At 36.1% G+C, this 25,069-nt stretch overlaps 1 protein-coding gene across 1 annotated transcript in view; it reads right to left on the reverse strand.

The window, feature by feature from the left end:
* Nucleotides 1–24,389, reverse strand: part of LOC102694662 (hippocampus abundant transcript 1 protein-like) — a 31,599-nt gene extending 7,210 nt beyond the window's left edge. The window contains exons 1-10 of the mRNA XM_006627007.3: nt 24,082–24,389; nt 19,065–19,160; nt 15,693–15,755; nt 12,496–12,623; nt 11,873–11,987; nt 9,724–9,942; nt 8,858–8,971; nt 6,769–6,840; nt 6,362–6,474; nt 3,133–3,230 (exon numbers count right to left, since the gene is read on the reverse strand). Coding sequence (XP_006627070.1) covers nt 3,133–3,230; nt 6,362–6,474; nt 6,769–6,840; nt 8,858–8,971; nt 9,724–9,942; nt 11,873–11,987; nt 12,496–12,623; nt 15,693–15,755; nt 19,065–19,160; nt 24,082–24,159 — 1,096 coding nt within the window. The 5' untranslated portion in view covers nt 24,160–24,389. The remainder of the gene's footprint in view (nt 1–3,132; nt 3,231–6,361; nt 6,475–6,768; nt 6,841–8,857; nt 8,972–9,723; nt 9,943–11,872; nt 11,988–12,495; nt 12,624–15,692; nt 15,756–19,064; nt 19,161–24,081) is intronic.
* Between the last annotated feature and the right edge of the window lie 680 nt (nt 24,390–25,069).

Here is a 25,069-nt window from a genome sequence, read left to right on the forward strand (position 1 = left end):
CAATGAGCATATATAGTGCAGTAAGATCATCTGCTCTGCTGTTCGACTTTCTTCCCTCTCCTTTATTCTTCTCATGCCATTCTCTTCCTCTGCTTCCATCACTAGCTCCTGGATCCAATTAATTACTTATGCTCCTGTTTATCATTCTCTCAACACAGAAGGTGAAAACCCTTATTTCTCTCTTCTACCCCCACTCTCATAATCAAAGGTCAGAATTATGCCATCTTCTCAAGACTATCATCATCTGATACTTTTGAAGTGACGTCCATACATATTCATTTATTTATCTGGGCATTTTAATTAAGCAATCAATTGGAATGCTTGAGATTCTACTGTTACTCAAGGGTACAACAGCAGTATACCAACAAATATTTTAATCCATAACCTTTCAGTTACAAGTAGAGAACCTGCACTTAACCTTATCCATCATTCACTGAATCTATTTTGTTCCGTAACTGTTTTCAATTAACTGCACTAAGGAATCTGTTGCCCACCCTTATTGTTTCTACCAACAGTCCTGTATATGTATATATGGTATATATGGTATCTATGTTACACTTTGTGCTGTTCAATTATCTACTTCAGCATACTATTATATCCATCTTTATACATTTAAAGAATGTGATTTACTGCATTTTCCTTGCTTAATAATGACTTATTTTTCTTAATTTTTCTTCATTCACTTATTGTATTGATTTTCTGTAACTGCACATGTTTCTGGATAACACTTAATGATAACAATGATAATGATAATAAGATGCTTAGATACAAGGCTATAAATTTTGTTAATACAGAGAAACACAAGACTTAAGGTAGATTTCATACAAGTTAAGGAATCAAGAACATCAACAGTCAGCCCAGAATGTTATTTTAACCAAGTCCAAGTTTAAAAGTTGCATTATAGGTGCTTCGGTCATAACTCAGTAACAACTTGATGAACACCCTATTTTCACATGCAAATTTTATTATTTTTTTAATTGAAGTTTGGAATTTGCAGTGTAATCATTTTTTTATATTTAATGCAGCTGGACAAATACCTTTGTATCTGTCATTATACTGTATACAGCAATGTGCAGAATGGGAAATGTGTCAACTTCCATATTATATGGTTTATATTAAACAGACTTAGAACAACGGAATGAAGTTAGAATAATGCAACCTAAACATGAAAACAGCTCAAACAAGACAAGTTACAGTTCAGTTAAAGTGGCCACTAGATGGGGGTATTACCCAAGACATACTGCATATCATTTCTATAGCAAGGAAGGAATAATAATTCTCATTTCTATAGTGTTTGTTATTCCCAAAGGATCCCATAACACTTTAACATTAAGGAGCACATCCTCTTCACCGCACATGAAGTGCGGTAGTAATTACGTGCCAAAAGCCCCAAAGAATTCAATTAGCTGATCAGGTGGAGATCAGGTGGAGAAGTGAAAATGTACTTCACTAATTGTATTAAGGGGAAACTGAAGTAGGTAAGAATGTTTTTTAGTACTTAAGTACACAAGATTGAAACAAAGTGAAATTTAGGCAGGGTAAGAAGGTTAAGAGAAGGTTTTTCTATTGACATTTTAATGCTTTGTTAATTTCACATAACTTATCACTCATGAACTTCTTGCTTCATAGAAAACAAATTACTCTATTAGACAGTTTTTTACAACACAATTAAATTAACCTGAGAAGTTTAGACATATGTTTTACATATCAAACTCCAACAGAAATACATTGCTTCTTTCATGTTTGGTTCATACACAACTCAAAACCTTTACTATGCCAGTAGACATGCCATGTAAGATAAATGAAATTAATACTTGGTGATTCAGTGAAAAATGAAAGCTCAGCCTGAGAAAGGATACATTGTTTAAACTGTGTCCATTATTGTGTTCTGGAGCTCAAAAACACAGCCCCAAAGGTTTCCTAGGTAATGCTATGATTCACACAAAGTCTTTTCAAGTGACTACTTATTTGACTTTAAACTCACTACTTATTATGCACTCCCAAATTGTCAGAATAATAATATCATATCATAATCTCATTTCTGTTCTTCTTTGCTGTTGCGGTTCATGGTAGAATTGTTTTGATTAATTGATTTGCTAGTCACATATTCAAACAAATGCTAAAAAATTGATTCTTTTTTTCTCCTTTGCAACGCCTCGACACCAAAATATAAGCATTTTCCGCAACCGTGTGCACAAGTCCCTACGTGATGCTCAGGTCCAAGCTAGAATGTATAAATTTGATTACATGACTGGCTTTTATTTAGAACGGTATCATCTGTGTCAAGGCTGTTTGTTTTAAAGTGAAGGGCTTGTGGTACTTAGGGGAACTAAATACAATTTAGTTAGCGTAATAAATTTAACTATGAGAATATACAGTACAAAAACTACAATGTACAATGATGTACATGCTACAGTACATAAAGTAATACAAGTTATTGACAAGAACAATAGCAGCAGCGGTACTTATTTCAATGTAAGTATTTTGTTGTATGCCCCACCAACCTGGAATCACCAAGTGTGTTTTTTCCCGACTCACAATAACTAACCCTACAGCTACACATACAAAATACTAGCAAGTATAGAAAAACTATCTAAGCCACCGATCTTCAACTCATTTGTCTTTTAATACAGCAATACAGTCATGTGCAGGAGGTTCTGTTTTACTTGGAGAAATTTGTTTTTGGTCAACAGAAACGCCAAGTCTGCATACATCTCATAAGTCACCGTTCGACTTGGAACCAAGAGAGCCCTGATCATATAAGTCCAGCCACACCCTAGACAACACTCAGAAAATTGTGCTTTGTCATCTGGATAATCCTTTGCAGAACCAGAGAGGGACAGAGTTGATCAGCCTGCACTTGCATGAGTACCTTTACTGGCCCATTACTGCATGAGCCCAGTAAAAAAAGACGTACACTTCTCCTTTGGATAATAGGGTCTCAGGCATCTTAAATTTTAATAAGTTTATCAACTGAAATTCAGCCTCAAAGAAATTATTCATTCTTACTTCAAACAAGAACACCAGTGGATTTCTGCAACTGTAATGAAAATGGCTCACTTGCCACACAGAATCTCTGCAAGTGCGACTGCTGCTGTAGTGGAAGTGAAGCTGAGCAGAGATCTGTCTTACCCTGCTGATCAGGCTCTGCGCTGCGAGACACCAGTGCACTCACTGCGGGGAATGTAATACTAGACATCGCTGCCACTGCCCCTGCAGCCCACATCATCCTGCAAGACACAAACTATGGGTCACCAACATGAAGGGAAGACACATTTACCTTAGGACAGCCCACTTGATCTTTTTTTTCCCCAATTGACTGCAGACTATGTTCTAAATGTAAAAATACTAATCCACAAACCTGAAAATTAATAATACTGTCAAGAAGCATAAATCTCAAAATAAACATCACAATATGTTCAATCACAATAAACATAGGAGTATACAAGTTTAAATACTAATATTGTACATTTTATGACCTATGAAATAAGTTACAGGAATGTCAAATTATTGAATGAAAACAAAAGGCTTGTAATAAATAATTTATGGTCATTAAATCTACTGGGTTATTAGATTTATCATATATTATATATATTTGATTTATGGTCATTATAGACTATTAAAACATTTGAAAATGTTTATTCCCATATTACCTATTGATAAGAACAGAATTTGCTACACAAATCTACTTTTTTCATTACTATAGAGCTTTATTTATTAGATAAATAAAATAACGGAGATGACTGAGCTGGAAAAAAAAATAAAGTATTTGCTATAACCTCACTGTTATCTGTCTTTGAATTCTACTGTAGTTGTTCAATCATAGTTTTCTCCAAATACCCCTTATGAATCTTGTACCATACATCCATGTTTATCGCAAGCTTAAGTTTTTCCATTTACCACTTTCAACTTCAATGAAACCTAAATGTAAAAAAAACCTGTTGTATGATAGGTTTTTATGCACAACTTATGGTTCAGAATTACCTGCAAAATGATGTACCAGTCTAATGATCCAAGACATATTTTAACTGAAGTCTTTGTGGTCACAATCACCACAAAGAACACATTTAGAATATGGTATTAAATTATTGTTATAATATAACAAGATAAATATAATAGAAAATAATACTGCTGCCTTGTGAAGTGTAACTACAACAATTCCTGCTTTGATGACACATGGACAGATTAAATTACAAATTGTTTTCTCCTGAACTTGGGATAGTGCTAAGGATATTATCTCATGCTCTTAAAGCATTTGGACATAGTTACAATGACCCTGTTACAATGAAAAACATAACTAAAGCATTAACGCTGCAGTACTTTCCAATAATTAAGACAACACCATTTCTTTGAACATTTCAAAGACTGGTGTTATTGATTAACAGTGATTACAGAGTCACAGTTTCCTTGAGTCAGTGCAGAGAGTGTGGTGGGAATCTGAAGAAAAAACTATCCAGTTATGTTGCATAAGCTGACACCTTTTAAAGAAATGACTGGATGAGATCTTAGGATTACTCATCTACCAGCAAACAAATGAGCTAGATTTATTCTGTTTGTATGTTTGTAGATCTGTTTGTATCCTGTGACATTGATAAGAAAGTAAATTTCCAGTTAATCTGCATTCTAGAAAGAATGGTATTACAGGGTTCACTAATGTCTTTCCAAGAACAGCAGTCTGTCTACATCAAAAGTAAAGAATATAGTTAATATATGAAAGGTGGTAATTAAGTGATAAAAACCTGCAAGACACCTGAATGTGGTTAAAATGGAAATAATTCAAACCTCTGGCTTCCTGTACCGCCGTGCTTAGGCAGAAAAAAAACACATTTGTAGCAATAATGTTTGATACAATAGCAGCAATTACAGTATTATTTCAGAAAGCAACTTAACAATCTTGTGTGATACTAAGCTATACAGAACAACCAGTCTACGATAAAACCTTTATAAATGATCAAAAAGAATTGCTGAATTGTTGTTTATAATAATACTATTGTAATACCACTCAATCTGTTCTTGTCTTACCAAGATGAAAGCAGAAAAGCTAAAAAATGCTTTTGTGTTTTCTCAGATAACTGCAAAGCTTTTCACCCTAGTCTTTGAAAAACATGCTCTTAAGTTGCAATATACTAAGAATTCTGGTGCGTGAAGTTTAAAATAAAACCTTGTGAACTCAAAACACTAGTCTTAGCATCTCTGCATTGGCTCCTGGTGGAGTTGAGAGCCAAATCAGAATTTTGTTTTTAAAACAAAAGGCTGTATATGTAAAGTATGAGATAGGTTCGATTTATTTCTACATTTTAAGAAGCTTAGTCTTAGATCTCTGGACACTGAGCGTCTCTATTACTTTGAGTACAAGAGGGCAAACAGCAATTGACATATTAGTCACCATACATTATCCCATTTGGCAACTAGATTGTAGAACAATTTTCCAAAGAACATAAGGGACACTGACACTATCAGCACATTTAAAGCTAAACTGAAAGCTTACTTTTATAGCTTTGGTTTTATGTTAAGATGCTTGCTTAATGCAATTTTCAAAAATGCACTGTATTTTTTTAAATCTGTTTTTACTCATGTGAAGTGCTTTGGTATTGTTGTACAGAAAGGTTGCTATATAAAGCAGAAAAGAAGATGTGTAGCAGTTCATAGAGTTCAGTTGTTTCCTTTTATGAAAAAGAAGGATGAACTATTTGAAGTTCAGATGCCTCATGTGGTAAGAGAAACAGAGAATTATACTGTTGCAGTAAATGCACACAATAATATTTGGGTTTCAGAATGAATCCATTAAGAGGTATAAAGAAAATATACTTAATTGAACTGAAAAAGGAGATGACAGAAAAAAACTAAAAATCACTAAAAATGCCTGCAAAAGAATTTGTATTATAAACTGTATAAACTTTTGTTTATCTACTTTTCCTTATCATAATCTAAATGCTCCAGCTACGGTGTTCAAGGGAACATTTCTGCAGGTCTTTCCTCCCGGCAGCTGTCAGGTTGTATAACGTTGCCCTAGCTAGGACTGTTAGCCCTTTATTTGCTCGTCTATGGACACCATTGTACTTTTTGGACAATCAATCTGTATAAACCTATGCACATTTTGCACATATTTTATTGTTTTAGCAGTGACTATGATCATCATATTTTGCACAGACACATTTATTTTGTATAACTTTTAGTCTATTCAGTTGTCTGTTTTTGCTTGTCTTGGGCTGGACTGCTGTAACACATCAATTTCCCTACACGATCAATAAAGTCTTATCTATCTATCTTACTTTCCAAATGTTTACAGTTCTGCATCCTAAAGGAACAACAGTTAACCAAGCAAAAATGAAAAGAATCTCAGGGTGGACAGTGAACTTACCATGGTTCAGATCCAAATCCATACCAGGCCAGCTGGAGCATTTGAAACCCAAGCCCAAGCAGCACTGTGTTTTTATTCCCTATGGTCTTCATTAGAATGCTAAGAAAAACTGTCTGTGATGAGAGGAAAAATGAATTAGTTGTTCTTCTTCCTAATCTGTGATTACCCTATTAATTCTCTAATGTTATCTATTAATGTATGAGTTATCATATGCATTTAATGGAATCTTCAAACTGCTTTTATTTCGGTGCACCTTATCACTTTATAGAAATATATGGTACTGGGAAAAGAGAAACAAAAAGCAATGTGTTGCAACATAGAACCATCTTATTTAAAAATAGAAAGTTAAAAAACAGCCTAACATAATTTAACATAAATATGAAATTCATCAAAAGTTACTGAAGTACCTGGGCTATGATTGAAAGGATCCCCACAACAGCTATAAATGCTGCTATAGTAGTTGATGTGAATCCAATAACCTGAAAGAGAAAATATATATCTACGATATGCTGCTTTTGAATTGCATCCTTTTTTCTTCCCTAACATAAGGAATTTTGCATGATACTGAAGCATTACCAACTCACTGGCAGCTCCAGGGCTACTGTATGTAAAGCCACCTTAATGCCTTTGTCTAATTTTAGGCATTTATAAATATGAAGAATAGAAACAAGGTTCAATACAGATAACATGATTAGATTACATATTCATATTCGTTCAATTGTTGAGCACAAAGAGAAAAGCATAACATCTGTCCTTGTGGTTCCAGTACAAGATCTCAGGATACTCACGGTGTTAAATACTGTATGTTAGAGTACAATTTGCTAGTTGTGTAAAACACACTTGCTTTTCACTGAATTATAGTGGTTCATGTCCAAACACAGTAACAGTCCTGAAATTATCCTCACTACATAGAAAAATATCCCAATAATTATAATAATAATAAACTTTATTTTATATAGCTCCTTTAAAGGTAGCTTCTCAAAGCGCTTTACAGAATGGCAACAACAATAAATTAAAAGAATACACAAGATAAAACACAATTGCAATACACAGAGTAGATGGTGGTACAAATTAAAGTAGGAGCAGAGGGATAAAGAATGGAAACAGTTTAGTAAAGGGTCTTCTAAAGAAGAAGGTTTTGAGTCTGGATTTGAAGGAGATTAGAGAAGGTGACTAACTGTCCACGTTGCTGCTCCTAACAGACCTTGTATTCACTGAAAGAAGCTCAATGCACTATGATAAACTGACAGTATAAGAATGGTTACAAATGAAGCCATTTAGCAGATTGATCTCACTTGGGTGCTAAGAGATAATTGATTGGAGGATAATATTCAGACGTTTAAGTCAAAGTTTCAGCCATAACAACATACAATAGTTGGGTAGCTTGGTCTACACTACCCCAACCCTAATTTAACACATTTCCACTCTGGTTTGCATTTTACTGTTGATCCTTAAGAAGCCTAGAGCATTCTTTGCCAAAACCTTTGAAGATTTTGAATACTTGAATAAAGACCCTTTATTCCTTTCTATCTTCAAGACTAATGTACACAACATTCTTTACATTCTTTACAAGATATCTTAGTGATGTTTTGTACAATTTTAAAACATCATTAAAACAGTATATTTGTCTGTTAGCAGCGTCTTCAAGGTCAGTGTCTCCAGCCTTATATTTCAAGTTCAAATAGCATTTTACAAATTCACAAATACCTTCCCAGTGTTGATCTGTAAGAGTTTTGGCATAATATTTCAGTAATAATAATACTATAATAAAAAGTCTTTACATAATACTATAATAAAAAGTCTTTACATTTTCGTTAAACATTATTACTATTACACATTTGAGCAAACAAAAAGAACACTAAGCATAAGCAGTTCCAATTGCACAATGCCAGTTTTCTAAAAGTGCATTCACCATTTGGGTGGTCAAAAGGGGCTTCTGCTGTTAAGTTTCCTGTTTTACTGTGCTTAGATTAAGTTTTTTGCTGAAATTTTAAACTGAAAACAATTCAACTTCCTAAACTAAAGTACGCAAAACTGACAAGTCACATAATTTAACAAAACTACTTGTTTATGAGAAAATCTGTTGTTTTTTAAATGTTGGTTCATCTGTTTAGTTGGAAATGGAAAATTATGGATGCCTGAAAAGAAAATAACTTCTGCAAATTACTGACTCAGTCATTCTTTCTACTTTTTACACTGACCTTGTTCTAAAATAAGGGCTCCCTAAAGAGCTCTTTTACTTGCCTGCAGAAAAACAAAATCAAATTACCAAACCTGAACTCTTAACAGCCTCACAAAAATATTTTCTATAGTATGGCAAAGCTGTCTGATAAAAAGTAGTTCCGTTTTCAGACAAAGAAGTCTATATTTGTTTTAAACAGCAATTTACTCAAAAAGACTACTTTTATAGGTCACAATAATTAGATGAAAATTTAGAGAAGGATTGAATTTTTTAAGGAGAAACCTATGGCGTTATTTACCTGAAAATTTACTCACCTGTCTCAAGTAAAGGAAAAAACTGGAATACTGGCCAGCCTCTGGCAGGTAAGACAAAAACACTGTGATACAGATTAGCAACACTGTGGAATCCTTCCCTACTTTCTTCAAGGACTGAAAAGAAAAAAAATTGAAAAGATTTTTTTACTATGTTTACCGCAGCTTCCTTTTTATTACATTAGCTCTAAATTTAAAACTTTAAATATTAAAAACCTCTAATCTAAAGATATTAAGAGACCACTGAAAAACAATATGATTAGACATTAGAAGTTGTATATATTAAAAGATAAGCTTCAGATTTAAATCTGAAGATTGATTTTAAATAGAGGGCTCTGAGTGGTTTAAGAAATACCTAGATATTTAACATAAATGATGACTGCAAATGCTATTTCTAAAAGTTATATCAAATGAATATTATTAATAAGTGATGAAGGGAATAAATAACCAACTCCTATTGTAGATTATTTGGATGTTAGTAGCAAAACATTAATCAAGGTCAAGGTCTTACCCTAACTGTAGGGTGATCTCATTGTAACCATTCATTTTTTAGAAAGAATTATTTTTGCAACCCCTAAGCTAATTTATGACCATATAATGAGCAAAATCTGTCAAATATTCCACAAAACGACAAGACAAATCATATGGAGACATGTGAATAAAAATTAATACGCCTTTAAGTGTGGTGTTTGCCTAAGCAGATAACATTTGGAGTTAACTGGAGCTAAGTAAAATCCACCTAACCACCATAAAGTTTAAGGGTTAAGCTTTGTTCTAAATATATCTAAACATTTCTCCAACAATTCCAAATTTCTGGTGTAAAAAACATCTGCCTTATAATTGAATTCCGAAAAAAGAAAAATACTTACAGCAAAGGGGTCAGCTTTCTCCCATGAAATTGGTGCTCCCCAGGAAGCTGGCCTCATTTTCTCAGGCAATGACTCTGGCACTGCGAGGAGAATGAAGCAGATGTCCACCAAAGCAATGATAGTTGCAACAAGCACTACCAAGTTGTCTCCGTAATTAGCAGAGAGGTAAGCACCAATTGCTGGACTCGTTACTAAACTTGCAGCAAATGTTGCAGAGACCTGAAAGCAAACAGAGATATAATTTAAAACTATCAACATTAGAAAAAATGAGAGCTACAGAAACTGATCTCCAGTACGGGGAACAAAAACATGGCATTGTTGAGTTTGGCAGCATTTTCTTTGCCTCCTAAACTGAAGTTTGGCAGGAGTAACATTCTAGAGACAGAGGTTTACCAAGCCCACTTCCTCCATGCATCCCAATAGGTTAGTGCTCAGTTTCAGCCTTGTTTGGATTTATAAATATTTATAATTAACACACTACAAATGTAAGTGCCACCAGTCATATCACCCTGCAACTCACAACTGGCAACCCACTGAAGCTAAGCAGGTGTGAGCCTGGTCAGTACCTGGATGGGAGACCTCCTGGGAAAAACTAAGGTTGCTGCTGGAAGAGGTGTTAGTGGGGCCAGCAGGGGGCGCTCGCCCTACGGTCCATGTGGGTCCTAATTCCCCAGTATAGTGACGTGGACACTATACTGTAAACAGGCGCCGTCCTTCGGATGAGACGTAAAACCGAGGTCCTGACTCTCTGTGGTCATTAAAAATCCCAGGGCGTTTACCAATCATGGCCTCCTAATTATCCCCCTCTATGAATTGGCTATATTACTCTGCTCTCCTCCCCACTGATAGCTGATGTGTGGTGAGCGTTCTGGCTCACTATGGCTGCCGTCGCATCATCCAGGTGGATGCTGCACATTGGTGGTGGTGGAGGGGAGTCCCCATTACCTGAAAAGCGCTTTGAGTGGAGTGTCCAGAAAAGCGCTATATAAGTGTAAGCAAATATTATAATTATTATTAAAAATGACTAATATCCATTAATTGTTTTATTATATTGCTAGACTACTAATTGCAGTCTTTTTTCATTTCTTTTTTGACATGTTTAAATCTGTGAAACCTCCCTAGTTCTCTCATAAAGGGCAACTGCTTGCATCTAAAGCAGGTGTGTAAATCTCAGTTCCTGGATGGAAAGGTGTCTTCTGTTTTTTGTTCTTACCTAATTATTTTATTACGTAGACACATACAGGGTGTTTCCTTAGGTCTTTTACAGTTGATAAAATTAATATTTTAAGTTATTAAAAATACAGTTACCTATTAAACACACTGGAGCCAGGATAGAAATATTACAATTATAAAGGATAATTAATTAGACCCACTATGTGTAAGTGTAAGACTCCAGGTGGAACAAAAGCCAAAAGACACATGGCCCTTCAGGAACTGAGATTGACACGCCTTTTATTTTTATTTAAGTATACAATTAATAAGGTCATTTATGAAAGACCTTCTGCATACTCACTGGGGTGAGCTATACAACACTGTTCCTGTAATGAACCTACAGTTCCACCAGAAGGTGCCAAATACTCAGAGAAAGACTAGTTTTCTCTATTCCCCAAAGGCATTAGGACATTAAAGGATAAAAAGAGCCATTAGTTAAAATTAATCATATGAACAGCTGAGGCCTGCAAATTGCTAAGATAAGAATCATATGAGCTACATTCAAACTGACTTTGCTCCTATTTACCCAAGCTAAGAGTTTCCTATTAACCTGTTCATAGTCTGACAGCAAGAATATACTTGAAAGTCCAAAGTTCAGTCCACTCTGGCTAGTAGAAGATCAACATGATCGAGGTGATCATTTGATTTAATTACTTTGCCAAGTATATTTAAAGAAATAAACTAAAAACTGTTCCATTATGTTATTTGAAAGTTAAATTTGTACAATTAGGTTTATAAATACTATTTCGACTAAGAATGATTGAAAGTAAGAGACTTGGATCCCTATTGAAATAAGATACAAATCAACAACATATTTAGTTGTTTTTTATACAAAGTACAAACAAATGGCTTACGTTCAATGCATTTGTATTTCAAAATATTTAACTTGCCACAAGAAAAAGGGGAAAGGACTGAGTAGAAATAATAATTTTCTTACCAGTCCATATGCTGTGATTCTTTCATGTTCCTTGGTGATATCAGCTACATATGCAAATATTACAGAGAAGGTGACCGAAAAAACTCCAGACACAGAAATCATAGCAAAATACCACCTAGAAAGAAATGTAAAAATATTAGTTTAAAACGTATCTGAAACAGCAGCCATATCAAGGAAAACTACAAAATGCTTAATAAAACAGTACTGCTTGCTCGGCATATACACCCAACAAGAACACCTAATAGAAATCATTGGAAATACCTTTAGTTCACGAGAAAGCATACATTTTGCTGTAACATCTTATTTTACTTCAGGGCATACAAGCATTGTCATTATATAATGCAAAATCTATTATTCTAGGCATTTAAAAAAATTGAGTAATTACACTTTACAAAACATAACTGGGAAATGAAGGTTGCTATCAGATATTTCAGATTATCAAGCTATGTAATTCTGCATCATGCAGTCCTTTCTACACAAAAGTAGGTAGATTTTACTAGGATCGGTTTTCAAACTGCAATTAACCAAAAATAGCTTTTAAAGGAAAAGAGCCACAGTTATAATGCCCCATGAGATACATGTGACTTGGTACAAAGAGAGCAGTCTCAGCCAGTGCCTCTTACCAGGGACTTATCCTCATTAGAGGAATTGGGATGCAGGTGAAGAACACTGTGACCAGCAGGAAAGACTTTCTGCCCCACACATCTGAAAGGGCACCAATGAGTGGGGCACTCATGAATGATAAAAAGCCCTGAAATATTAAGGTAGAAAAAAAGTTAAAGTTCTTCCATTTAAAACAAAGACAACCGAAATAAATTAAAAACTCATTTAGGTAGACTTCTGAAGTTTAAAAGCAGACGCCATGAAAATATACACTCTCCCCAGGTTACGCAAGACATAACATAACATAACATAACATTACTTTATTAACCCTTTACAATTTCTTGCATTAGGAATTATCTTTTCCCATACCTCAGCTTGCTCTCCATGAGACACACAGACAGGGATAGAGCTTGGGGTCAGAGCGCAGGGTCAGCCATTGTACAGCGCCCCTGGAGCAGTTGGGGTTAAGGGCCTTGCTCAGGAGCCCAACGGAGTAGGATTCCAGCCACAGGCGCAGATCCTTAGCCACAGAGCCACCGCTGCGCCCCAAGACTTGGCTAACGCAAATTTCCACTTCATGTTAAAACCTCCCATGGGTCTCTTAATACATTTTTTATGGTAAAAAGATTTTATGTTGCATGCATAAGGAGCAAGTAGTACGATACATAACTTCTGCAGATAAAAAGCATGGAATAAACATAATGGAGTAACCACCAACATCACCCGGGGCTGAGTTGGCCACTTTGCTTTCACACGTGTGGTAACTTCCGAGTTTTTTCCACTGACAATGGTGAGCAATCTGTATTGCAAATATGTCAGGAAGCATCCAAGTGGTTTTATTTTTATTTACTGAGTATTGTATTTGGTGTTTAATGGTGGCAATGAAATACACTGTATTTAAACTTTTTTTAGATGGTAATTCTAATTTATTTACTGTACTGTATATTTTAAGTTTCTGATATATTTGATTTAGTTTGTTACTTTTTTAAGTTTAATTTTTCTAGTTACAGGGTTTTAAAATATATGTTACACTCATTCTTATTTCATTTCTGTCCCCGATTATAAACAGGGGAAGTTACTTTCTCAACCTCCTGAACAGCTAGCTGCTGATATATTCAAATTCAAGAAGCTTTATTAGTATGACTGATTTATTACACTGTTGCCAAAGCAGATAAAATTAACACATTTACAGATATTTAGAGCACAAACAAAACTGGACATTTAGATACATTACATAAAACATAAAACTTTATGTTCAGTGTCAACCCATCTGCCTGTTTCCCCAGGAAGCCCCACTCCAGAAGCCCTTTTACCCTGATCCCAATGCTAATTTCAACAAGCATGAAGAAATCTACTTTACTCAGGCTGTGAAAGAAAGAGTAGAGAATGAGCCTGTTATCTCTCTTGCTCTCTACCCCCCTCCATGGTTAGCACACACTTATTAATCATTCAACAACAAAAAAACCCAAGGTAATTCTGCTCTCCCGTCTCTTCTTTCTCACTAGACACAGCTTGGGTAAATAAGCAAGGATAACTGTCATAGCATGGTAATTCTTTCACGCCTGGCCCGGGAGCGCCTAGTTTCCTGCAGCTGCCATGGGTAACCGCAGCATTCTCACTAGTCCTCACTTTATTTTGCTTTGTTGTACATACACCCTTTACATTATTAATTTCAAATGTGTACTGCAAGAAGAACATCAATCAAAAAGTATTTATATCAAACATACAGAGTACAGAATGATCACTCATTACAGTGAACTTTCAATTTCTTCTTATTAATAATTAACAAACCAATAGATTTATTAATAATTAACAAACCACCTATACCTAAAAATATAGCTCATTTTAAGTTAGGAATTGTGTATTAGAGTACAGATGTTTGCTTTATGTGGTGGCAGTTAGGGCTATGGATTCAATTCTGGACCTGAGGTGGTATCTGTGTGGACTTTGTATGTTCTCCCTGTAGCGGCGAGGCTTATTAATAAGACAGAATTAAGTGTTGCTGTGCTTTCCCAAATGAGGCCTCATCTCTCTGTTCATCTCTGTGGTGCAGCCACAGAGAAACTATTCATGCAGGCTGATTTAAAGATGTTTTCTTTTGATAAGGGACAGCTCCCACAGGGGGATGCACTTAGCTAAGCCTGGCTATCATGATCAATGGTCATCCATTGGCACCTATCTGTTTAGGGAGTGCCAGATGGACATCTGGACTGCATTCTTAAGTGTCAGGAGTAAGTGACTCATATCTCACCTTGATCAACCAATCAGGGACTGGTAGGGCCGAGTAACCCACGTGGGACTCTGATGCCCATGGAACTTTCAGCCAATGAACAAGCTGAAGTTCCTCCAGGTAAAAACAGGCAACACAGAGGGCCTGAGAGAGAATTCTGTGGACTTTTCTAAAGGGAATTCAAAGGAGAATTCCAGGGCAGGATGGCCCAGGAGCTGACCATCCTGAGACCCAGCCCGGACAACCACGGAACGGCCAGTCTGTCCGAGTGCCAGAACTTTCCTTTGTTCTAAGAGTCTAGAGCGGAGGTTGCCAGAGAGTAACCAGAGGATCCACCCGAGGTTAGCACCAGTAGCAAGCCTCGTGCACAGGTCAGAACTGTGGACAGCTGAATCACTATTCAGAACTAGCTCTTCATCAGGAACGAACCGGTCCTCTTCCTGACTTGCTGGGACCCACAGTCATCTTTTCTCCTGTGCACAAACTGTGCTAGTTAAAGCCAACACCAACTAGCCAGTCAGTGAGCATCAGCAGCGCACCGTCGCAAGCCGCACAGCACAACCTGGCACCTAGCCAGACCGCGTGGATTGGACAGCAACAGCCTGAAACTGTTTCTTTGAGCCCGCAGGAGATCTGAATCCTCAAAGATTGGATGAGTATTCAACTTCACTGCATTACTGCTCGAGAATTCAATTGTTATCCCAACCAGGTACTGACCAGACTCACACCTGCTTAGGTTGCCAGTTGTGAGTTGCAGGGTGATATGGCTGCTGGCACTTACATTTGTAGTGTGTTAATTATAAATATTTATAAATCCAAACAAGGCTGAAACTGAGCACTAACCTATTGGGCTGCACAGAGGAAGTGGGCTGCCAGTTGTGAGTTGCAGGGTGATATGGCTGCTGGCAGATATGTGTTTGAAATAACCCCAATATATTCAACTGAAGTTAACAAAAGAAATAATAATACATCAAGAAAATCTCCTACCTTTACACCTTGTATTAGGCCATTCATCAAAAATGTATGCTGTGGAAATGTTTCATGGAGGACCTAAAAAAGAAAAGCAAGATTGCCAAATAAATTATTATTTTTCATGGTTTAGGATTTTTCCATAACAGTTTTTTTTTAATGATTCCTGTCAGACCCCAAAAAAGCAATTTCATTAGATTTAAAGATTTTAGATTTCAGTATTTGGCAGGTTATTATTAGGTGTAGTATCTTCTTAAATTCTTCTCAATCCCATGTATAACAATAACATCATGTGAACTTTCAAATGTGCTGTAGGTCACTGTGGCACCTTACGTATATTATAAGGTATAATATGACTTTCTAAAATAAAATGATCATACAGTATGTTATACTATCCACATTCCTACAAATAGTTGCTTGATCTCTGAAAAAAATAACTTTTTTCATAGAACTAGGATATTTTTGCCCCCAGAGAAAATAGGTGCCAGTATTATTATTATTATTATTATTAAATTGACAGTAACTTCGTAACCACATAAGGTTTAAGATATTGTAAAAATAACTATTGGCCAATAAAGAGAAACAGAATAATGTGCATTTTTTAATTTTAAAATTCATCTGTTAATCTGTTAAAAATATCTCTTAATTCTTAAAATAACATTTCCAACTGAAATTTACCTTATGTACATGTGTAATGAAATGCAAATATACACTATATATCTGTTGATGAATTTTTGTACCTGCATATACAGACTTCTCTTTCTAATGTTCTTGATTTCTGGCAAAAGTGACTTGAAAAGGATTTGAATCTGTGTGTTCACTATTCACACAACTTCTGAAGACACTTGATAAATAATGTTCATTTTCAACTTTAACAATCAATCAATTTTACTGTGATATGGTGCCTTTCAAACAGCAGTCCCAAGGCCTACATAAAGAAAATGTACAGAAGCAGAAAAATAATCATATAAAATGTATAACTTATTAGATTATAAGAAATTAAAAGAATGATGTCAGGAATTGAAGGACGTAAAGAACAAGTAAGTCTTGAGGCACGTTTTAAAAACATTAGCAGACGGTGCGATCAGGAAGTATATTCCAAATACTGGGGGTCCTAGGAACAGTTAGGGACCTACAGCCATCCAGACAAAGTGATTGATTAATTCTTGAAAGTACATCGATGGTACACCGCATGGCACCTACTAGGTCAACCAGAGAATTTTAAAGTCAATCCTGTAAAATACTGGTAGCCAAAGCAAGACTTCCAGCACAAGAAAAATCTGTTCTGATTTTTCAGATCAGCACACGAGCAGCACAGGACTGGACGTACTGTAGTTTCTGAAGTTATTTCTTGGATGATCCAGCTAGCAAAGCATTGCAGAAATCTAGTCCTGAGGAGATGAAAGCATGGACTACTTTCTCTGCATCAGTAAGAGAAAGAATTTGTCTTAAGCAAGATACAGTACGTCTCATAAATGGAAAATGGATGCATTGCAGACTTTGTGGATGTGATTAGAAAAACAGGGAAGTCAAAATATATAAAATATATAAATCATCCCTAAAGTTTTAACAGAATTTGAGGGAAGATAGCAGACAAGCTATTAGAAAACCAACACGTTTACTTAACTACATAATTAACAATGAATATAACAATGAGATTTTACACATTCTTTGGAGGTGGCAGAAACTGCACATACAATTGTGGCTTATATATTTAGAAAGTGTTGGTCCTTTCATCTCCCTATTTAACTGATAGGACTTTTTATGGAAATCTGTGGTAAAATATCTGTAATGGATACAATTTCCAAAACTGAATCTGCATAAAATAATTATACTATATACTATAAAAATATATATATACTAAATTACAGTATATACTATTATACTACCGTCTTTTGGATGAGACATGAAACCAAGGTCCTCTCAGTGATCATAAAAGATCCCCAGGCATTTTGTCAATAAGAGTACGGAGTTACCCCAGTGTCCAGGCCAAATTTCCCCCCTCGGCCTTTACTGTGGCCTGCTAATTGTCCCCATGTATTATTAGCTTGCAATAGCCCTGCGATGGACTGGCATCCTGTCCAGGGTGTACCCTGCCTTGTGCTCGTTGCTTGCCCGGTAGGCATTTGCACACAAAATGCAACTGTGTGACCACTCTCTTGAATTTCCACGATTGAAAGACTCTCACGTTTTTATTGACATATTAAGGATTTTAGAAAAATTATTCTGAGGCTCTCAGAATCAAGCTCACTCAAAAGATTTATGATTTATATTTTACTCAAAACATGTAAAGGAATTTTATAAGAAATAGATTATTTGGATTGTGGCCATTTTTTCAAATTGAAAAATGTTCAATAATATTTTTTTAAAAGGTTTTTAATGAAAACTGAGTTTTCTATAATATTCTCAAATATTCTATAAATTGCTTCAATTGTTAATTATGAATTGATTCAATTAATTTGCGGTGCTTAGCGTTGCTGCCTTGCAGCACTGGGGCCCTGGGTTCAATTCCAGATATGGGGTGCTCTCTGTATGGAGTATGTATTTTCTCCATGGATTCACGTGGGTTTCCGTAGATGTGAGTGTGTTAGTGTCTGTGTGCCCCGCAATGGACTGGCATCCCATCCAGGGTGTACCCTGCCTTGTGCCCATTGCTTGCTACAGAAAAGAGAATCACAAAAATAAGAATTAATTCTATATAGTTGAGGAATCCCTTTTTCACAAGATATTTTAAGTTTTAAAAAGACAATACAGTCATGTTTTTTTCTGACCACTGAAAGTGTTAAGTTTCCAGATGTAAAAGTATATCAGTAAAATTAAAATCACAAAAAGCCAAAAGCCTGAAACACAAATTTCTGTGCTTAGTAAAGGCTCAAGTATAATAAATAAAAACCAATTTAGAGATAGTAACACATAGTAGATGATAAAACAGAAATAACATCCAAGCTACACTATAAATAGAAAGGTAAATATTGTGAAAGGGATATGATGTAATTATGTACCATGGAGCTTGTTGACTCTTGTTTTTAAGTTCATTCATAATACACAATGTACGACTTAAGACCACTGGACACTGCACATCATAATTTACTAACCTTGATAATACTGTCTGAATATCCAACACTGTCAGGACAAGATGAATCTTTAATTTCTAGTCTTAACATGTTATTGATGCATAGAGTTTGGAGATATTTTCCTATTTCCTATTTTTGTACTTCAAGCAAGGAACAGACAATAAACAAAATACAAAAACAAAATGTTTTGAACATTGCACCAATACCCTGTTAACACAGAACTTCAGCACAAACCAAATTGACTTCATTTTCTACCTTGACGTTAAATGTATACACAACTTCTTAATTTGGTCGTATAAAAACATACAGTACTTACAGTTAACATTGGAGTTGTTAATAAGCCCCAGGCAAAAAATTCCAAGAATATTACAATCACAGCATGGGTAACACTAGCATTCCCAATTCCCTGGTGCTGTGAAAAGAGAAAGAAAGAATTTAGTAACTTGTAATACCACATATTAAATTAATAGCATTTCAAACAACTGGAGACTTTGGAATTGCATGTGCAATACAGAATAAGATCTAAAAAATGATTGTGATGGTCAAAATACACACAAACAAAAGTGCAAAGTGTTTAAAATCAACAAAATGAAACAGAAACCATTAAAATTAAAAGACTGGGAATTAGATTTAACCAAGATGCATTCACAAAATGTCTCATGTGGTGAATATTTGTTGCAAACGGTTCACCTGCAAAGTCTGTGTTGTATTCTGAGGAAGAATTGATAGCACACAGAGGTAAATAAAACATATCTTACAAAAATCGTACAAAAATAATGTCATACACAAGAGCTGAGTATCAGCAAACTATTAGATATAAATTGATAAAAAAATAATAAAATAAATTGTTAAATAGGCCTAGTAAACATTCCTAATGAAATTCATAACTTTCATACTTATATTTCAGAGCAATGGCTAGTCGAAACATTCAGAGATGTGTATTGTAACGCTTACGGCCGACAAGCACTGTGTGTAAGAGCCGGCGTACCAGAGCAGGTGACGTCACCGCCCTTCCCTGTGATAGCAGCACTACAGCTACTGGGCTGTAGAGAGATCTCTCTTTAGCTCACGGGGCTAGGTCGCTGCAGAGAGACGCGGAAGTCCCGGGTTCAAGCCTCCAGTCGGGATGGGGCCGACCAGATGCGGCAAGGGCGCCCGCCTGAGCCCCCGTTGCGTTACATTGGTGTTAGAAGCAGGATGGGATAGCCCTTCGCCGGGGACGGCGATTTAAGCGGGGGAGAGCGTAACGCTTACGGCCGACAAGCACTGTGTGTAAGAGCCGGTGTACCAGAGCAGGTGACGTCACCGCCCTTCCCTGTGATAGCAGGACTACAGCTACTGGGCTGTAGAGAGATCTCTCTTTAGCTCACGGGGCTAGGTCGCTGCAGAGAGACGCGGAAGTCCCGGGTTCGAGCCTCCAGTCAGGATGGGGCCGACCAGATGCGGCAAGGGCGCCCGCCTGAGCCCCCGTTGCGTTACAGTATGAAGGGAAAGGAGGAGATACAGTGTCTCAATAATGTCTCTTTTTGTTGAGTTACATGTTAGATTACTAAGTGAATGTTTTTCATCAAAACCTAAATGCTCAAATTGAACATGTGTGGGCAATAACTCAAATGTCTGCAAAAACAAAAAAAAATATAGAAAATAAGCTGTAAGAATTCAAATCAGAAATGAAGCTTCCACCCATTATGAGAAAGCCACTTGTCCTGGTGTGGGTCATGGCAACTTGGAACTAAACCCAGAAGCACATGACATAATACATTCCTTTGTAAACCACAAGTGCCGTTATTTTCAGAGCCCAAAAACGGTCTCTTCTTATACCATTCTTGTGCTTAACAAGCAACAGGCAAGAACAAGTCACAGGTAGCTTAACTGGAATATGCATATGATCTCTAATTTCACACTTGAGGACACAAGTTCTTAAACTATTAAACTAGTGGGTCGCTTTGTTTGCAAATGAGTCACAACACTGGTGTGCAAAATAGTGGTGCTCTTCAAATAGTCAACCAAAAAGCAAATAAATATATACAGTATTACAGTTTCTATACTGATCACACTGCCCAGAAGAAAAAATACCAGCTGAAGATGCAGAAATTGAAACTGTTTGACAAGCTGAAGCACCACAGAGCAAAGCTGAGCTAAATTCATGATGTACTGATATAGCAACGGTTTGTTACACTCCAAATGTTTACACTGAAAATGTGGCAAAAGAACTACTATCACATTTTAAATTTAAATGTTTTTCTGTGAATTAAAACTACCATTGTTTTGAGTTTAATAATTTTCTCATAATACATAATGCTTGTTAGATGTGGTTAATAAAAACATTCAAATTATATGCTAGTATGCTGTGTGATTTGTTTGTTCTCATGACGTATAGGCCAGGGTTTTAATTATTTCTACTAAGTAACTACAATAATAGCATACAAGCACTGAATGGTAACCAATAAGAACATTACAAATAATGCAAATATGTGGAGGCCAATCTGCTCGCAAATCTAGCAGTTCATGCTGCCTTTTCTTAAAAGTACCCAGAGAATGGGCCCAAACAACCTCACTGGGAAGCTTGTTCCACATCCCAAAACAATTTTTGTAAAGAAAAATTTCCTATTAAATGTTCTCAATGAATTCTCTTTTAGTTCCAGTTATGACACCATGGTCTTGTGCTACTGAGATTAATCATATTTATAAGATCACTTTATTGAGACACTCATGAGACACACAGACAGGGAGAGAAGCTTGGGGTCAGAGGGCAGAGTCAGCCATTTATACGGCGCCCCTGGAGCAGTTGGGGTTAAGGACCTTGCTCAGGGACCCAATGGAGTAGGATTTCTCTGCTGGCCGGGATACGAACGGGCAACTGTCCAGCCACGGGTGCAGATCCTTAGCCACAGTGCCACCGCACCACCCAAAGAAAGCTCAGGCCAGGAACAGGGTTTGAGCCCCCGACCTCCAGCATGCGAGTCACACGCCAAAGCTGGATCTTAAAATCCTTGAATTAGATCTTATCTACCATACTCCTTTTTTATATAGTGAAAAGATTTACAGTATGTCCCCTTACCTGTCTAGACATTACAACACCCTGAGATCAGAAATCATTTTTGTTCTTCCTCTTGGAACTTTATAGGCTAAAACTTTCTGTGTTAGTGACCCAATGTGACTGAGTATGCTAAGTGACGTATTACTGGTATATTGCAAAGCAAAAACACAATATCCATCCATCTTTTTTCTAAAAACTTTATCCAATACAAGGATGTGGGCTACCACTCCAGGATGTATCCTGCCTTGCCCCCAGTGATTGCCAGGTTAGGTGTTGGCATCCCCCGCAACTCCATTCTGGATAAAGTGGTTTAGGCAATAGAAAGATAGGTAATATTTTAAGCAGCTGACTATCCATCTTTCTCAATTTAAATAGTTCCAATGAAAATACATGAAAAGAAAAATCTAAGCTTTTTGCTGGTCAGCCTTTGCCACAGTCATTTTAAAATTTTGTTACCACAACATTAAAATCTTTGGTTTACATCAGACAACTACACCCATTTTTTCAAGTTTGAGAAGGTGTTTTTTTCCATTTTCTTATCAATATTATTCTGTGGCGGAACAGCAATGTAGAGACAAACCTCCTTTGAAACAAAATTTGTTTTTCAAAAAAGTTAAGTCAAAGATGGATCAATAGCAGACACATTTCTACTAACATCAATTTTTTAAATCCATTTTTTGAAACTTCAAGATGGTATTGCAGAGAACTGTTAAGTGTGTAATTTAGAAATATCAATAGGATGATAGAGAACTTCTACCTGTTATCTGAGTGAATGCTTTTGATTTACAAACAAAAAGGCAAAAAAAGGTTACAGAAAAATGTATAAATACTTGTAGGTCCTCGATTCTATTAAGCAAGGTGAAATTCAGATAAGTTCTAACACTTCAAAGGCTGTAGAAGTGCAGTGTCTAATGGACAGTTAACATGTCGATATTTTTCAAGTTTTCCTTTGGTTCTGTTTAGGTTTCAATAATAAGCAATTTCCTTTGTCCCTTAGCCTTATATCTCAGTATTAGGGGTTACACAAGGTCTTTGCGGGGACCAAAAAAAAACGTTTGGTATTTGCATCAGGTATACCGTGTTGTGGTTTTTCCAACACATTGTTCAAGAACGAAGCCAAAATTACTACTTGTTTCATACAGACCTTTACGGTTACAGTCACATAACATGTCATACAGTAGCATAAAAACACATTAGGCCTGCACTTCTAGAGTCCCGAAAGACTGCTATAGTCAAGAAAATAAATCTATTTAGATTAGCTTAGTGTTGTGACTTAAATTTGCAATAATTATTTAGTATTTTAAGTATTATGGTGTATAACAGTATGATGTTTGCTACAGTACGTTTGCGACAGTCCTCGACTCACTGACTCTGGACGGTAGAGTGTCTCTACCATGTACAGGTATACAGTTAAGGTGTTGTTTACTGTACATATTCCTCGAAATAGTTAAATGGAGTCGGAAAACACTTGTCGCGTTTCACTAAAGTATGACGAATGAAATAGGAAGCAGAGGACTTCATTAAATATGTAACCTACACTTTATCAAGTGCTTCACACAAAACTACACTGCTCCAACTGAGACAATCAAGGTACAACAAGGTAGAACGTGTTAACTTCGACATTCAATGACAACCTTAACTATCTTTCGTCGTATCTACACAAATGTAGTGTACAGCTCTCTAGAGTGTGTGAAAGCCTTGAAGAATTTAAACCGATATACAATTTAGGGGGCACTATAAAATCCTGCAGAAAAAACAGCTTTCAGATTCTTGCAAACTTTTAACATAAAAAGAGTTTGAAGAAACTTTTGGTGAAGCTTTAAGACGGTGAACTAATATTAAAAGAATTAACACTTTGATCATTGTAACTGGCAACACCATAAAATTGAGTCAATAAAATACAAGTTTTACACTAAAATGAAAACAGCTAATGAAGAAGGGAATATTACATATTTATCAAATTAATTTAAACAATTATCCTTATAATATAAATATATATATATATATTGGCTCATAATGAATACAGACAAACGTTCTATAACCATAAATAAAACTTTATTCTACAGCAATCGTCTCCTTTTCATCTTGCGTACTGTTGTGCCCATATTGGCACAAAAACAGCGTTTCCAGAAAACCTTCACTGATGCTTGAATCGAAACTAGAACCGAACTCGTGTTTTTCATGTCAACACTACAGGATATGTTACAGTTATTCATATATATAATCATGAAGTTCCTTCGCTTCTGTTCAGTATTCGCGGAGGACTGCAAAAAAATAGAAAACGATCACTTACATTGCTCCCATCTTTCATTATGATCTTTTTGACCAACATGATGCGGTTGGTCTGCTTCTTCTTTTTCTCCTGGCTCATCTCCTCACATTTTTCCGGAATTATATAAAATCCATGTTGCGTAGATATTTTCGGTGTACCTGCTTCTTCCAGGTTGCCTGCTTTGTTGTTTCCTAATTATAGTTTATTTAAATAAGCAGACTAATATTGCTACAGCACTTTCCTGTCTTATGGGTTCCAATTTTGGCTCCGCTCAAGGCAACACTACAATCTTCTTCCTGCCGCCGCCTTTGACACACGACCGGAACATACGTAGCCCCGTACGGAATGACGTCTGATCGCTTAGCAACCGGAGAGAAGTAGCCGTTCCATTGTTAAGCCTATGTACTGTCACGGTGAAGGGAGGGAGAGTGTAGGCGTTCTTTTAACACTTAGTCCAAGGATTGTTAGACGTCCGATTTTTGACCCGTGTTCAGCTATTAAGGGATTTGTTAAATTTTCGGTATGGCAGATTATGTCCCCGGACACTTCCCAAGTAACTGCGGTGCACTTGTTTTGTGCCGTGACAAAACAACGAATTAAGATGTCACTGTCCATATAAGAAACAAATACTATATGGCAACTCTCTTAAGGATTGTTATGATTGTTGTTTAAAGAGTATAAATGGCTTTAAAAGTAGTAATAAAGCCAATCCTTTATATTTTAGGGTATATTTGAAGAAATTTGAAGACCTGAAGAAGTGAAGGTCTTGTTGTTTGTATTAATAAAGCATGTTTTTCATATCGATAAGCTATAGAGAAACTAAAGGTCAATGTTGCGTTGTATATTCGGAATAAAAGAACGTTTCTTTTATTTACAATTTCAGAAGCTTACACGTTTGTATGAAAACATTGTGTATTTCTACAGCATTACATTACAGTATGTATAAGTTAGCAAAAATTGGGTCCAAGCTCTGAGCCAAAAAACCTAGAGGGTTGAAGTTGGATGCAGC

The sequence above is a fragment of the Lepisosteus oculatus genome, chromosome 3 (assembly GCF_040954835.1).
Source record: "Lepisosteus oculatus isolate fLepOcu1 chromosome 3, fLepOcu1.hap2, whole genome shotgun sequence".
Classification (NCBI taxonomy): Eukaryota; Metazoa; Chordata; class Actinopteri; order Semionotiformes; family Lepisosteidae; genus Lepisosteus; species Lepisosteus oculatus.